General features: G+C 37.0%; 1 protein-coding gene across 1 annotated transcript in view; it reads right to left on the bottom strand.

The window, feature by feature from the left end:
• Positions 1–898: 898 nt before the first annotated feature.
• LOC143619340 (oxysterol-binding protein-related protein 3A-like) overlaps positions 899–17,818 on the bottom strand; it is a 216,926-nt gene continuing 200,006 nt past the window's right edge. The window contains exons 2-11 of the mRNA XM_077091289.1: positions 4,821–4,917; positions 3,819–3,912; positions 3,633–3,749; positions 3,472–3,544; positions 3,267–3,385; positions 3,076–3,197; positions 2,816–2,992; positions 2,526–2,670; positions 2,257–2,435; positions 899–1,313 (exon numbers count right to left, since the gene is read on the bottom strand). Of these exons, the coding sequence (XP_076947404.1) occupies positions 1,064–1,313; positions 2,257–2,435; positions 2,526–2,670; positions 2,816–2,992; positions 3,076–3,197; positions 3,267–3,385; positions 3,472–3,544; positions 3,633–3,749; positions 3,819–3,912; positions 4,821–4,915 (1,371 nt within the window). The 5' untranslated portion in view covers positions 4,916–4,917 and the 3' untranslated portion in view covers positions 899–1,063. The remainder of the gene's footprint in view (positions 1,314–2,256; positions 2,436–2,525; positions 2,671–2,815; positions 2,993–3,075; positions 3,198–3,266; positions 3,386–3,471; positions 3,545–3,632; positions 3,750–3,818; positions 3,913–4,820; positions 4,918–17,818) is intronic.

The raw sequence follows: 17,818 nt of genomic DNA on the forward strand, positions 1-17,818 counted from the left end.
TGATTGAAAGGAATCCCTCACAAATGCAGGAAGAAACAGCCCTGAAACTCATCACATAGTAAGCATTGGATTATGTTGACAATTTACTGACATTAATTAGGTTTATAAGAAGATCATGTTATGAAGACCTAATAATTTACTTCAATGTTTGTAATTGCAAAGCTGAAGTTGTTGAAATCAACATCCTCCAATTCGATGATAGGTGGTGGATTGAATTAGGGTTTGTGAAATGGAGTAGAGTAGAGTAGAGTACTGACCGAAGCCACCGATGAGACAGGAGGCAGCAACAGTAGGCTCCTGAACCACCAACATCTTCAGCTTCTCCATTCCTCAAATGATGATACAACTGGGCTGGTCAACATGTGGGTTGTAGGTCGTCTAGTTATTTTATTAGGTAGGTCAAACTGATGTCAGTGAAAAGATCTTTTCGACCTCAATAAGTTTAGCATGAGTTGACGGAAGAGGTTAGGGTATTTTGTGGATTAGTAACTGTGCGTGCGGGTTTTCCTTCTTTGTCGTGGTGAAATGTTTTGGGGTGCCTTCGGGCATATATGTACTTTTGTTGGTCGTTCAAGTGAGAATGTGTAGAAGTGGTGAATGACATGGCTGGTTTTGAGAAGCCATTACTGTTGTGGACGCTCTAAACGACCATTATCATGTATGTGTAGCCTTCTTGAATAGTACCTTATATTTCTCGTGTGCACTCAAAAAGAGTCTAGATGTGCAACATGATACAATAGGAGCCTTTTAAGTTTCTCTTCCATCTTTTTATCATACATCAAGTACATATGTTTAACTTGATACACAGCATAGTAATTTCTTTATCCAACCACCATCTTTTAAAAAACTCCTCTTCACCATCCATGCAGTAACTAAATCGAACAAGATGACGTAACTAAGTCACGAAACCAGATATAATAACCAAAAATCCCAACTTATAAAGTATGATTCCAATCAAGACCAAACAAAAAGAATCTAATCATACAAACACTAATGTAAAAGTCAAACTAGAAGTAACAAACATGTGGCAAACAAACATAAGTAATATATAAATCAACATCCTTCAACTGCTTTCAGCAACATTTCCAAATTGCCACGGGTTGAATTCTGTTGTGTTGATGTTAACTTCTTCGACCGTGCCAGAGCTATCAACAGCAGCTCGGTGTTCAGTATACTTCCCGTTGTACTCGTAAATCTCCAAATCACCCCACGGTGTAGGGGCAATTTGGTCAGTTTGGTCAAACCATTTTGGGACAAATTCTTGACCTTTGGACTCTCGCATCCGTTTCTCCGCCCTCTGTTTCTCTTCAAGACTGTTAAAAAACAACATTATGTTTAATTTTTAAACACATCATTGGCAAAATAGGCTGGACTGGTGAAAAAAATAAAACTTGTGTTATTGGGTCGGGTCAGTTAGACGATTAGCTTGTAATTTGTCAATATGAGGTTTTAAGCAATAAATATACACCGAGCAACTTTCAGCCGTTTTTGAATTGTTCATTTTTAACTACCTTTTTATTTTATATTTTAAACCATTTAAAATCAATCAATACGATAAACATGTAATCATGTATACATGAAAAGGAAGCAATCTGATAAGAAAAGGCAATGAGCAAAGCATTAACCGTCTGCCACATTGAATTACTATTATTGCGTTAGGATATTATTATTACTATTATTATTATACTTAAATTAGGGTGCGAACGAACCCAAAATAACCAAACCGTAATCGGAATAATAGACGTAACTGAACCAAAATAGCCAACCCCAACAAAAGAACTGATGACTTGGTTTTAAGTTTTATAGAAACTGTTTTTTTTTTCAAATTGGTTTGTCGTTTCGGTTTTAATATCAACCAAAAACCAAACTGACTGAACTAAACCGAACCGAAGAAACAGATTTCAAGGCATTTATAAAAAATTAATAAGTGATGTAACCCAATATCGTTAGTTCCAAATGTGTAACAATCTATTGATCATTAATTAATAAATACAATTTAGGTCCGAGACTGAGCCAAACCAATTTGAAGACTGAAAACTGAAAAACGAAAAAGAACGGTTTCTAAAACACAAAAACTAAATATTTGCCATGTTATTCGGTTTGAGCCAAAACGATCCAAACTAACTCATGCACCTACCTTGAATTATGGTAACACATAGTCAATACCCTATACGTTATCAATCAATCAATATACTATTTAGTTTATTATGTATGTGTGTGTGTGTGTGTGTGAGAGAGAGAGAGAGAGGTACACACATGCTCTTTTCTGAACCAGCTTTAGACAAGTCACCCGCCTCAAGTGCATATCTATCGGGTCGTAAGCGAGAATCCGATGGCAATAATTTCTTTGGTGCGGTTGTAAAACTGTTCACTTTATGTGCAAAATGTGTATACTGAAATTTGTCATCTGCAGGTGCCTCAGCAACTCTCCAAACCTTCAAATTTCACAAAAAAATTAGCACGACTGCTAATCCAAAAAATATAATATTATAAAAATCTTTCTGTTTATTGATGGTAAAGCTTACTTCTTTAAGTTCAGTATTTGGAAGTGGTTCACCTTCCAAATCACAAGGTTGATAACTCATACACTTGTTCCACTTTCCTGTCATTAATATTTTCGGTTCTTCCTCAGAGTTATATACATAACCGTCCACCTCATAACGACCCGCACTGCAAAAAGATATCATTTTGATATTAAATATAGAGAAAATTGAACAAATTATCCCTATGATCTGACCACTTGTGCAGTTTACTCTTAAATATGTTAACTTTTTTATTATAATAAGAAAAGACAGTAAAATGTTAAGGTACCCACCCAAACCAACCACAGGGTTGAAAGTACAAGACAACTTTGTCTCCAGTGGTCAAATTGGTCAACACCATCTCCCCTGGTGAGTCAATCCATGTTCTTCCAAATATCAAATTGTTGACTTTTGTAGGTGGAGGCACTAATTCTAGAATCACCCCGTCTTTTTTTAGTTTCAAACGAGTTCTGAAGTCATCATGATAAAACAATATGAAAACAAAGTCAAACGTCAAAACAGTTAAAACACTAAATTGACAAGATCATGTTACCTTCCGAGAGGATAAACATCAAGAGAGTTACCAAGAAACTTGGTTTTCACCTTTGAAGTTATATCGTACACAAAATGCTCGTTTTCAGCATGTGCAGCACTTATGGGAGGGTGATGACTCACCTGATTAATATTAAAATTCAACTATTAGCACTTCTTGACATTATATGAATATATAAGTGTAAGTTTTACCTGTTCTGCAATAAATGTAATGCCACAATGATTAACCATTTCATAGGTTTCACCAAGAATTGGATTGAATGGCTTCCAGGTTCGTTGCAGAGCATAATATACTGATATAAACCAGGATGCTGTAACATTATAACAACCATTAACTTCAAATATTTCATGATTTTTGCAAATATATATGCATGATATGGATGATAGAATGATAGACCTGTATATACTAATCGCATGTATGGATCCTCACATTCATCTGCTAGCTCCAAAAGATGGGAATACTCCATCAACTACAAAAAAAATAATAAATAACGATGTCTTAACATAAACAGTTAACCAAGCGACATACAGCAAGAATATTGGTGAAGTTAAACAAACCTCTGCCATTTTTTGCAGCATTGTCATGGGCTCAAATATGAGGACGGGCAGAGTCACCATTGATGTGATATCAGCTCCCACATACTTCTGCATTGACCTCCAGTAACTGTCACGCTCCTGCAAAAAATATAATAGCATATTAAACAATGAGCTTATAAAATATATGAGAGAACCAATATACTTCACCTCTTGCTTCCATCTGCCTCTTTGTGCTTCAACCTCAGCATCATCCGTGCCTCCCTCGGGATTGATGACTTCAAGCCCCTCATACCCAAGCAAGCTAGAAAAGAAAATACTTAATATGAAACCGTGGATATATGAAAAAAAATGAAAAATAAACCAAAAGTATAGCAATTCTGGAGATGTGCCCTCTTTATAGTTAACAATACAAAATTTCAAATTATCAAGTATTACTAACATCTATATAGAAATGCAAACTGAACATTATACAGCTATACAAGCAGTCATACATATAAACAGAACCAGTTGCCAGAATATTATCAGGGCCGGCCCCACCCTTTTGGAGGTCTAAAACGAAACGAGAATTTGGGGCCTTTGCTGAATTTTTTCGTCACAAGGAAAAACAACTAATCGTGAATATGTTTGTTTTTTCAAATAACCTAAGGATCATGTTGATCATTTGATGGTCTAACTTTGGCCTATGTTGGAGGCCTATAGCTTTGGCTTTAGTTGACCCCCCCTAGAGCCGGCCATGCATATTATAAACTTATGTGACTTGTGACAGCAAAAAACAGGAACTAAACTACTACCAGTAGAATCATACATAAAGTCAAAACACAGCTGCCGAATAGGTTAGATTGAACTATACGATGGCTAAATGGAAAATCATTAACTTTGGCAACCAAAGCCACTAACAAGAGGAAGTTTGAACACCAAAACAACAGAAATGAAGCAGTTTTAACTCATCTAAATACAGAATTTCAATAATCTGACCACAAGAGTGTTGAGACTTTCAATAAATGTGAAGTATGTATGTTATCATCAAAAGCTATCTAAATAGGTTTCAGTTAATAAATTAGCAACAAAAATGATACAATTTAACTCCTGATATCACAATCAAAAGCTAAAATATCAATCATAAACAAAATCTAAACCCTAATTAAACCTAAAAACTTAATCAATCAATCAATCAATGAAAGCAGATGATGAATTAGGGCAACAGAATACCCGTTAACTTGATTCTTAAAACTTGAGAAACTTGAAGCGATCGAGGAAAAGAAGCCGCCACCACCACCACTACTAGCACCTTGATTTTTCGCCATATCTATAGAATTCAAACCCTAATAATATTATAACTTTGAACGGATCGCTAAATTAGTTGCAGCAAATCACCAATCCAATTGAATCCAGATCTTACGAAATTGAAGAAAGAGAGTGAAAGAAGATTCGATTCGTAAATAAATATTATTATTATTATTATTATTATTTTATTTTAGTGCTGCTGATAATAATATATAGACGCTTGCGTTGGCGGGTTCTTCATTCTAGTTCTAGTCAACAACCAAACCACGATATTTCCTATGACCACTAAACCCGGTTCACCTTTTCCGGAAATTTAAACCGGTTTAAAAAGCGGTCACGTATAACATTTTTCACGTATCATACGGGAGTGTAACTTTTTCACATATTGTTTCGCATAACTTTTTTCGGTTGTGTGTGAATAATATGTTAGTGGAATGTGTATTCTTCTAACAAAATCAACTTTTAGAAGAATATAATATAAATTAGTGTTCTTTTAGAACGGTGACTATCCTTGGTATGACTAGGTGGTTGCAGATCGGCTTGCGGTTGACCCCAGTTTTGAACCCCAAGAGAGTTTCCCCGAAGGCATAACCCCAGGTTCTTGGGTCCTCTACGCGTCCTCGGAGGAAATGTCTCCCTTTATGCCACTTGACAGTAGTTGCTCCGTCACAAGAATCGAAACCTTCTTGCGTAAAGTTGGCAGAATAAAATCACCGTTTTGACTCGGAAGGTAAGTTTTTATCTCATTACCATAAACATACTAAGAAAAAGATTTTTGTTGTACTAAATAAGTTATTACTTTTTACATATAACTATAACAAAACCTTTTTTCTAAATAGATATGTTTTATGTTTTAATAAATAGTTACCTGTATGTTCTATGCTTAAATAAACTATTAATTACTCACATATGTGCCCTACGCTTTAGTTTGCTATTAAAAGGATTTTACTTATTACGTTTGTTTGTTTCTACATTGTCATTAGTTTTACTCACTTTTAATGTTTCTTCGAATATATAGAGCAAAGTATTAGTTATCAACTGGAGATCCGATATTAAACAAAATGCAATAATTTATAATGATTTAGATAGAAAAACAATAATGCTCGGTTTATTTTCTAAAAACCAGATTCTATATGATTGTTACCATTAGTGTAGATAAAAACATAATTTTTATAGTTATAAAGTTTCGGGCTTTTTGGCTCTCTTCTAAAGGTTATTGACAACATAATTTTTTAAATCATGAGAATATGTTACTGAAAAACTCACGGGACAATGGTTGTATCCTTCTTAATTAACCAACATGGTCATGTAAATTGCAATTTGTGATTGGTATGTGGCCTTCAAGAGGTTATAAAATGTGATATACAATGTAGCATGGTACAAACTAATTATACTTATAACTGTTAAATTCGGATTCTGTATTATCGATTTTTATCCTCTATAAGTGTGATCAAAATTCCAAAAAAAATTGGTCAAGTTCTCGTAGGCGTTAACTCTTCCGAAGCATTAGGTTTTCGAGTAGAACACTTAAAACACACATGTATGATGTGCGCGTCTCATTCTCTTGAGTTGAGTAGTGTCTCAATCTGTTTGTCTATACCAGTGTTGGTCATTCATATTCATGCAATGTTGGAAACTACTTGCACAATATGAAGTCTGGGTTGTAGCACCATATGATGCTTATCTGCGGAATCGACAAAACAAGAAGATAATTCGCCATTATCAGCCAAATATTTTGCATCAAAATTTCAAAATTGGGAATTACATGTAATAAACTGTAAACATAATAGTTTCACTGTCTTGAAATTTCAACCCATAACTTAAGTACAAAACTGATGCAGACATGCATTGGTTGTGTAGCTGCACAATGTTCCCTATAATATATTTTTTAATAGTTTGGTGCAATAAAAAATATTTATTTAAAAAAAGTAATCAAGAATTCACAAAATTAGATTATCTCAAAACATTCTTTTGTTCCTATACGCCCTGCTTGCGGTGCACGCATATAATGTATATATGTGTGAACCTTGGGTGGGCAAAAGTGAAATTTCACTAATTTTGACATTATTTTACTAATCTCGTGAAAATAACGTTAAAAATGTCGGAAGGTTAATCAGACATCATGTGGTGGCGTTGATAGCTGAAAAACAAGGGTACATGCACCAATCGGCCGGCGTCCAGATGGTTGAGTGTTATGTGCGCGCCTTATGTCCAAGGCTTGATGCAAGACTACTATCGAGCCGGGGGTCTCACCGGAAGCAGTCTCGCACTAAACCTCAATAACATATTTCTCTTGCTACTTATTTCATTCGAAGAAAAATATATGAAATATTAGTTTTTCGTATTTTCTTCCAAGAAGAAAAGAAAGACCATTAAACTACACTAAAATAAATTGGTTGTGGCTCAATGGTAGAGCATTCACTTTACAAGTGGGAGGTGGGGGGTTCAAACCTCACTATCACCAATTTATATGGGAGATATGAGGGATGACCCTGGTTTGCCAGGGTTCGAGTCCTGATCTCACCCGGTTTTACCGGCTCCTCGCTGTCGTGCCATTTGGCGGGCGTGGGGGCTGGGTTTTATCCAGTGAATCCCTCAATAAGTGGACCGCTAGGGGCTCCGTCCGTCCGGACTAGTGGTCGGCTCGGGCTACCTTTAACCAATGAGAGACGCGTACAGAATATCCGGCGTTACTTAGTTCGTCGTTAAAAAAAAACTACAATAAAGACTATACATATAACAATAAATGAATGCATGTATACTAGTGTGACAACACCTAGCTACTAAAGTAAATTTTGATTGGATGTTGGAAAGATACTTCACAAGCAAAACCTGAAAACCAAATATGACTGTCACATCTATAAATTCGTATGACCCGTTGCTAAACCGATTAAACACTTTCCAGACCTACTTCTACACTTGGAATTAAAGCTTTAACATCTGTTTCATCGACTTCACTATATATATGTGCGTGTCTATAAAATCCTCATGTTCTTCATCTAAACGTCTCTCAAACACTCGTTCAACTAATTGTTGAGCATACTGAGGTTGAACCATAGGATTGTTTGTGGGGTTTTCGGCAAACAGAAGACCTGGTTCGATACCCTATTTTAATCAAAATGTGGCTGTTTATAATAAGGTATCGCATCCGGTCTTCTGTTGCTGAAGAACACCCCACCAAAAATCCTTTGGTTCAACCTCAGAATGCACAACAATTCATTGAAAGAGTGTTTGAGAGACGTTTAGATGAAAAAACGCAAGGATTCTATCGACTTATATACTGAAGAGGATAAAGAAGATGTTGAAGCTATAAGCCTATAAGTCCCGGTGTAGAAGTAGTTGTGTAGCTGCAGAATGTTAAACTTTTAACTATGATGTATTTTAATAGTTTGGTGTAATAAAAATATCTGCTTAAAGTATTTATATTTCAGCCAAGTTTATTTTTTTTTCCCTTCTTTTTTTTTTTTTTGCAGTTCTGTTTAAATTTTATATAAGTATGATTAAATTTGAATTTTGTATGTGTTTTTATTAAGCAAAAACCCTTATTCTTATTTCCCATCAAGTACAGTTTTCACACGTCATTGACGAGGGTGAACATCGAGCTCCTGCTAACGAGGGACATTTTTAGGATAATTAATATCATAACTTGCATATAAATGAACTATATTTGCATAACTAATGGAGATGAATTAAGAAACTTGATAGACGCTAATGTATAACATTATAAAGACAACACACTTATAGAACCAAATAAAACTCATACTCATATAACAATTGTTAAATGTCTCTTTCTTTTTCTTACTACATGTGATTACCTTCCATCATTTTTTCACTTATATATTAAAAATTAGTTCTATATTAAACACGTCGTAAAAACATTATGTTACATAAAAGTGTGATCATTTTGTATCAAGAAATGAACCTTATGACATGAACAATTGAATGTTTAGAAATTTTATATGCTGGGCTTGTGCCAAAGTGCCATAGTAGGCCCAATTGCAAACCAACCAAATCATGCTAATAATATATATAGGCTTTCCTATTTTGAAGTTTGGGCTTTGATGCGCTATCTACGTCATTTTATACCAAGAAATGAACCTATGTACTTCATAAAAAAATGTTAGGGTTCTTTGGCAATCTTATACTGAATCATTAAGATAACTGATTGATTAAGAGGTAGGTTCTAAATGTCTCCAAAGCTTAACCATTAAGATACTTCATGAACCATTAAGAGGGGTTTTTTGATTGAACCAAACACACTCTACCTCTGACTGATTCAGAAGCCACCTCTTAAAGGAATCATTAAGAGGCTACCGAACATTTCTTTAGTAAAGCGATGTGCTAAAACACTCGACTGAAGGGAGAGGTGCTAGAAGACCGTTTATCTTTACTCAAAAGCCCGTGAAAAATAAATTGGCTTGTTATGTTATTTTGATAACAGGTCATAAGCCTGTCGTGTTTACCTATTAAGCAATTAGCACGATAAGTTAACTATGTCATGTCGTTTACACACATCATTAATCATGTCAATAGTGTGCCAACCTATTTATTACTTGAACCCATTTTACCCTAATCACTAGACGTTTATCTCCATATGATTAATTCACGTTCTTTTAATGAGCCGTGTCATAGATTGCCGCACCCAAGTGAAGAAACACGAGACCTAATGGCTCATGTGCATGGTTGTAACAACATGGACACGTGTCTATATATGATAGGACGAGATAAACCTGACCATGTGCATGGTTGTAACAACCTGACCAACTGTCCTTTTTCTATTGGCTGAAGGGTCACGTGCTTATCAAGAAAGGATCTTGGTAAATCTTCTAGAATGAAGTTGGGTATTCACAGCTGTCCTATGACGTTGCCTTCTGGCCATCCTTGCGGGTGGGAACAGTATCATGCGGATGACTTCTGAGGGTGTCTAGATCCTCCCGCACATAGTCTATAGGATATAATGTTGTTCTTCCTTTGTCTTGAGTTATGCGGGTGATATATATGTCCCGCTGGTGACAGATGAGGGCAGTGGCGGATCCAGTAATTTTTTCCAGTGGGTTCACTGTTCGGGTCGTTTTGACGGTTCGGTTCGTTTCCATGGTTCGGATCGGTTAATAAGGTTTATCCCTACTATTGGTTCTCAGGGATCAGCCTACGGGTTAGGATCGGAACCTAATAACTTATTTAACAAAAACATAATAACTACCCAATTCTAATGGGTTAAGTTTAACGGGTTCTAACAAATTAGCAAATTTTTTGTTCTGATTACATATTATCGATTAATAAGAATTGTTACTTTGTTAGTACTGATTAACAAAAAAATTATTACAAATAATTGTATTATATATGTTACATTTTGTATACCTGCACATTAATTCATTACATAATTGTAATAAGCTTGCTCCATGTATATTTGATATGTAGAGAGGGTCGGTGAAAGGAAAAAAATAAAAAGATGCGCTGAAAGCAAGAATCAAACCTGGGTTCTTAGATTAGAAAGCATGCATGTTTACCACTAGACCAAAGTTCCACCTTGTGTATGTGTTCACTCATAAAATATATATGGGTTCACTCTCATGTTTTATATAGGCGATCTATATAGAATTCGAAACTTAGTGGGTTCCCGTGAACCCGGTCTCGCCTACGTAAATCCGCCCCTAGATGAGGGTGTCTCCTCTTACCCCCGGGTGGTATTTAGAGGTATTTAAGTCTTTTTGGTATCCTACCTCTATACTAAGCCAAATAAATAAGTAACGTTTCATATTCATTTGCTAACTATAATTTTATTATTTCCTATGATTTTTATAACTTATGTTGATCATTTGAAAAAGATTAGCATAAAAAAGTGTATTGGATAGAAACTAGAAACTAAAAACCATATAAGTGTGGATGGAATCATGAGGAAGGTAAACCTTGGAGCCATCGTTTCAACTTTTAATTTTGTTGTTGGTTTCAATACTCTCTCGCTTTCATAACCCACCCATCTGGTTTGCCTCCCATTAAAAGCTGTTAATGGTCCCAGCTAATTAAATTATAATAATTATATATATATATATATATATTAAAAATCAATATGTTGTCAGTCTCACAATATTACTATTCATCAAATTACACATTCTTGGCCATACACTTAGTTTTTGACTCTCATTGTTTATGTTGTGCTGTCATGATCCTGTTTACCTTTATCTTTCCCATTTATCTTCTGTACAGACATTGAAGTCACCATCGCGACCATCATCTAACCCTGAGTGCTGCCTTTACCATTGCCGGGTTCCATATTTTTGGAACCCTAGGCGGTGGTTTGCCGGTCGGAGAGGACCGTCTGTCGTTGCCGGGTTCCGTCGGAATCCTTGGTAGCGGCAGGGTAGGTGTGGTGGTTGATGTGGGTGGTTTCGTCTTTGTGGTATAAACCCTAAATCACGTGGTTGTTCAGCCGAGTACCAGACGGATGTGGCCGCCTATCGTTGTATTATCTGGGGTCCGTTCCTCCACTGATCCAAATCGTATATGTTAAGGGGTGTTCGGATGCATTCTTCTTATTATTATGTAGGCTCTTGAATTTGGGGATAGTTAATGGCTAGTTAATTATTATGTGTTGAGCAAATTGCCCTTACGGGGAGTAATTGCTAGTGATGAATTTTATGAATACATGACACGTAAATAATTGCTTACACATGTAACGTATCACAAATACATTTGTTAAAGTCACACACGATTCACAAACGAAACACGAAACATGTTATGTGCATAGGTATTATGTGCCGGGTCTAGAGACTCGATAATATTCCGACACTTAGAAAAATCTCTTTGTTGTTTTAGAACGCTAGAGAGAGTTTTTCTGTGACGCGCATCTTGGTGAATTATTTTGGGAATACTTCGCAAACAGTGAGTTTCACTTTCCCCTTTTAAACTTTTTAAACGCTTTTCACTTGGTGGAGATAACATACTCCGAAACGCATTTAAGATTTTGTTAATATAGATTATATATCACTTGTAAAGACTAAGTGGCAAACGCGTTAACTAAAGTCCTTCATTCACACCGAACCGTTTAATATTGAATAATAGCGAGTCATTGTTGAGTAGTACTACTGGGTTTGACAAACCCCACCCAACGCTAAACTCGACTGGAGGTCCAGTGGGTGTAATCTTGGTTAAACACATACCATGGTCTGGATGACCTGGTGGCAAGACAAATGATAAACAGTCAGCTTCGGTGTCGAACACTTAGTGATACTTGTTATAGGCTAGCTACCTATAGATATATAATTGACATAACACTATCTGTAACGCAAAACGCTGTAACGCAAAACGCTGTAACGCAAAAACGCTGTAACGCAAAACGCTTAACGCAAACGCTAAACACTTTATTTTATATAAACTTGTGAACTCACCAACCTTGTGTTGACACTTTTTATGTTATTCTCAGGTAGCCGAGGCGGGCGCGCGGTTTAGGATCATGCATTGCTTGAAACATTTTTAATTATGCAAAACTTATTTTAAACTATTATCATTGGGTTTTAAGTCGTCCTGCGTGACGTAACATTGTTTGCTATGGTTTTACGCTTCCGCATTTAATTACTCGTAAACGTTTTCATGGTTTTGAAACTTTGTTTTATGGTTTGATTATAACTAATGATTCCGATCATGTTAGTTCACACCCTCTGACGGTAAAACTCCGTTAGTGGATTTTGAAGGTGTGACAAACGTTATGCCACTTTGCCACTTTAATAACATAATAACGTTATGCCACTTTGCCACTTTAATAACGTTATGCCACTTTTCCACTTTAATAACGAAGTTACGTATAGGCTTACCCCCACCACGTACTATCGTTATGCCACTAATACTCTTACTAGACTCTTGCCACTTCTAACACATTCTACCTCTACTTGTCTACAACACACTTCATATCATTACATCATTTACATAATAATCAAGTTACATCATAACATTTATACCCGCTAATAATCACTTGACAATCACAATCCTTGGCGATACGTGCAATATCCGAAGATCGTTCACGCAACGACAAACATTATATAATAGCTACCTCGTATAACATCTATAGCATACACTTACCACTTAAGGTAAGTGTATTCACACTTCACATCGAGTATGCACAAAATCCACTAACAGAGTTTTACCGTCAGAGGGTGTGAACTAACAGGATCGGAATCATTAGTTATAATCAAACCATAAAACAAAGTTTCAAAAACCATGAAAACGTTTACGAGTAATTAAATGCGGAAGCGTAAAACCATAGATACCAATGTTGCGTCACGCAGGACGACTTAAAACCCAATGATAACAGTTTAAAATAAGTTTGCATAATTAAAAATGTTTCAAGCAATGCATGTTCCTAAACCGCGCGCCCGCCTCGGCTACCTGAGAATAACATACTAAAAGTGTCAACACAAGGTTGGTGAGTTCACAAGTTCTCATAATCTTCATCTGTTGATCACTAGCCTCTTGCATTTCCTTCATTGCCGCTGCCATGCGGGCAATCTCCTCCTTAGTCTCGGTTCCGTCTTTTAACAGTCCGGAAACGTTAGCTCTCGTATAGCGCATGTAACCCACATCACGCTCCAAACATGAAACAACAGCTGCGAGAACTCGCTCTACAGGTTCGGTTATGGGTGGTAGGGTGTTGGGATAAGCAGGATGGTTCGGGTGAGGTAACGGGGGAACTTGTTCACGATAGACCATACGTCTGATCATGTTAGGGTACCAATCCCAGCTAACGTCGTTTTCGTACATGCCTCCGGATAAGCGGTACCTCTTCGGTGCGGGAGCTTCGAGTTCCGGAACTACGCGGGGCGGCGATGCGGTAGGTAACTGCGGTTCCTTCCCGTGAGCATGAGTCATCGGATCGGATGATGATGAGGGTGGCGGCGTCGACATTCCTACAGGTAAGCCGTGTATGCGCGCGCGTATGAGTGAAAGAGGTAAAGAGATAAGATAACAAAGACTACACAAATCTATGCAGTGCGTATCATTATAACTAATGGGTCGTCGCGGTTATAGTCTAGTATGCATGCAGCTTCTAGTTCGCTATAACCAATGGCTCTGATACCAATCTGTCACACCCTCAAAATCCACTAACGGAGTTTTACCGTCAGAGGGTGTGAACTAACAGGATCGGAATCATTAGTTATAATTAAACCATAAAACAAAGTTTCAAAACCATGAAAACGTTTACGAGTAATTAAATGCGGAAGCGTAAAACCATAGATACCAATGTTGCGTCACGCAGGACGACTTAAAACCCAATGATAACAGTTTAAAATAAGTTTGCATAATTAAAAATGTTTCAAGCAATGCATGTTCCTAAACCGCGCGCCCGCCTCGGCTACCTGAGAATAGCATACTAAAGTGTCAACACAGGGTTGGTGAGTTCACAAGTTTTTATAAAATAAAGCGTTTAGCGTTTGCGTTCAGCGTTTTGCGTTACAGCGTTTTGCGTTACAGCGTTTTGCTTTACCAGATAGTGTTATGTCAATTATATATCTATAGGTAGCTAGCCTATAAAACAAGTATCACTAAGTGTTCGACACCGAAGCTGACTGTTTATCATTTGCCTTAACACCAGGTCATCCAGACCATGGTATGTGTTTAGCCAAGATTACACCCACTCGACCTCCAGCCGAGTTTAGCGTTGGGTGGGGTTTGTCAAACCCAGTAGTACTACTCAACAATGACTCGCTATTATCCAAATATTAACCGGTTCGATGTGAATGAAGAACTTTAGTTATTGCGTTTGCCACTTAGTCTTTACAAGTGATATATAATCTATATTAACAAAATCTTAAATGCGTTTCGGAGTATGTTATCTCCCCCAAGTGAAAAGCGTTTAAAAAGTTTAAAAAGGGGAAAGTGAAACTCACTGTTTGCGAAGAAATTCCCAAATTAAAATCACCAAGATGCGCGTTACAGAAAAACTCTCTCTAGTGTTCTAAAACAACAAAGAGATTTTTCTAAGTGTCGGAATATTATCGAGTCTCTAGACCCGGCACATAATACCTGTGCACATAACATGTTTCGTGTTTCGTTTGTGAATCGTGTGTGACTTTAACAATGTATTTGTGATACGTTACATGTGTAAGCAATTATATACGTGTCATGTCTTCATAAAGTACATCACTAGCAATTATTCCCCATGAGGGCAATTTGGTCAAATCATGACAATCAATTAGCAATTATTCCCCGCAAGGGCATTTTGGTCAAAACATAACAATTATATAGCAAGTATCATGTTTCATGCATTTTCACACAATTCAGCAGCTAGTTTCACCGAGACAGAAATTCTACTTGAAAGATTGTACTATTCCACCGATCATAGCATCTCAATTAATTTACCAAAAATCATCACAGAAGCATATATGTCTTAGGTTTCCAGAACATATTTTATTATATTTTTATTTCACATAGGTTTCTCACAATCATCAAATTATTACAGCAAACTCATAACAGTCAAATTCATGCGCAACAGAATGTTATTTGAAATTCCCGTTAAACGAAAACTCCAATAAATGCAAGACCACTTGGGTTAGGTTCCTAACTCAATAAGTCAACTTCCAGAAGTGGAACCAACCCAATTGTTCTCGTAGTTCATGAGATATAACATTTACAAAACAACCTAACAGCAGGTCTAACAGCTCAGCTTTGCACAACGTTTTTGTAAAATCATAAAAGTTAACCTTTACTTATCCAAAAATTACAAATTTATATTCTTTAAAAACTAAACTCAACCTAGTTTACTGTAGTATCAATAATCTCAACCAATTTTCAAATTTACACTTCGTTACAGTCAATTAAACATCAATAACACAATCTGTCCAGAAACTGTTTGCATCCAAACTCAACATATTAACTATCTATGGACCATCATGCCTTCATATAACACTCTAGACTCCATAAACACTACCCATGCACATCAATTACACATTACATACATGATTAGGGTTTTTGTTTGAACTCAAATCAAAGACACAAGCAATTAACATGTAACAATATCCAATCTAGTTATCAAATCATCATCAAATCAACAACAATCATATTAATTACATACACACATAAAATCGGCTCTTTAGGGTTTTCAATTAACCCATTAAACATCAAAATCAAGTATAAATGATGCATAGGATAGTCGTTTATACCTTCCTAGCACCTTAATCTCCAATCAAAGACTTGAAATCCTAGTTGTATGTGTGTATATAGGTGGCGGCAGCCGTGAGGGGGGGGGGGGGAGAGTTCCGATCGGGATTGTGGAAGAGAAAGAAATAATGAGTTAGGGTTTATTATTAGTATTATTTATAATAATCTATGTTACACTTTGGCCCCTCCACTTCTAAGTATTACTTTTCCTAGCTTAAACTAACTTGTTTACATCTTGAGTTAACGTTTATAACCATGTTATCACATAACACATAAGTCTAACACATAATTATCACATAATTACTGTTTTGACGTTTTTCGTTTATTCATCAATCGTTTGCGTCAACTCGTTTGCGTTTCGGTGCAATTCCCGAAAGACTACACATGTAGTAAGTGTTAAGCGTCATTTAAACCCTAGTTTAAATGTAATAAAGTGTGCGTTATAGATTCAGTGATCTTAAGTTTGAATTGACGGAGTTGAGTTAACGGAGTTAACATGAAATTGACGATTGTCACATCATTCCCATGTTAAAGAATTTTCGTCCCGAAAATTTGAGTCAAGTCGTGATGAGTGTCTAAAAAAGTAAGAAAAATTTTCAGTTTGTCATATCATCCCCTAGTAGAAAGAAATTTCGTCCCGAAATTTAATTCATACCTCCGGTGATGTTTGACGGTTTGCCGGGTTTCGCGGTTTTCTATGTTTGGTTAGCCCTTCAAAAAGGTGAGGATACTTTTTCATCATTTGATCCTCGCGTTCCCACGTGAACTCCGTCCACGTCTCGAGTTCCAACGAACCTTAACGATTGGAATTTTGCTATGCTTGAGCGTTTTGGTTTCCCAATCCAAAACTTCGACTGGTTCTTCAATGAAGCGTAGCTGTTCATCAACTTGCAGTTCCTCCAAAGGGACTACTTGGGTTTCATCGGATAAGCATTTCTTCAAATTTGATACGTGGAATACATTGTGTACGCCACTGAGTTCCGTTGGTAGGTCCAGTCGGTACGCCACCGGACCAATGCGCTCAGTTATCCGGTAAGGACCAACATATCGTGGGTTGAGTTTGTTTCGATTACCAAAGCGAACCACACCTTTCCAAGGTGAGACTTTGAGTAACACTCGATCGTTCACGTGAAATTCAAGAGGTTTTCGGCGCTTGTCGGCGTAACTCTTTTGGCGATCTCGTGCTGCTGCCATGCGATTTCGGATTTGAACAATCTTTTCCGAAGTTTTGAGTACCAGTTCTGGACCAGTGATTTGGCTGTCACCCACCTCTGCCCAGCAGAGTGGTGATCGACACTTCCGTCCGTACAGCGCTTCAAACGGCGTTGCTTTAATACTTGCGTGGTAGCTGTTATTATACGAAAACTCTACCAAAGGTAAGTGAGGTTCCCAACTTTTTCCAAAATCCAACACGCATGCACGCAACATATCCTCCAGGGTCTGAATAGTTCGTTCACTTTACCCATCCGTTTGAGGATGGTATGCTGTGCTCATATCAAGACGGTTGCCTAGTGCGCTTTGCAGCGACTTCCAAAAGTGCGAAGTGAAACGAGAATCTCGATCAGAAATGATTGAGACAGGCACTCCGTGTCTAGACACCACTTCTTTCATGTAAACACGAGTCAGTCTTTCCATTTTGTCCGATTCCTTAATCGCTAAGAAGTGTGCAGACTTAGTCAACCGGTCAACGATCACCCAGATGGTATCGCATCCCGTCGGTGTCTTAGGTAAACCCGTAATAAACTCCATTGAGATGTGTTCCCATTTCCACA

Source organism: Bidens hawaiensis, unplaced genomic scaffold (genome assembly GCF_021521415.1).
Source record: "Bidens hawaiensis isolate Kalapana, Puna unplaced genomic scaffold, B.hawaiensis_p1.1 tig00002423_1, whole genome shotgun sequence".
NCBI lineage: Eukaryota > Viridiplantae > Streptophyta > Magnoliopsida > Asterales > Asteraceae > Bidens > Bidens hawaiensis.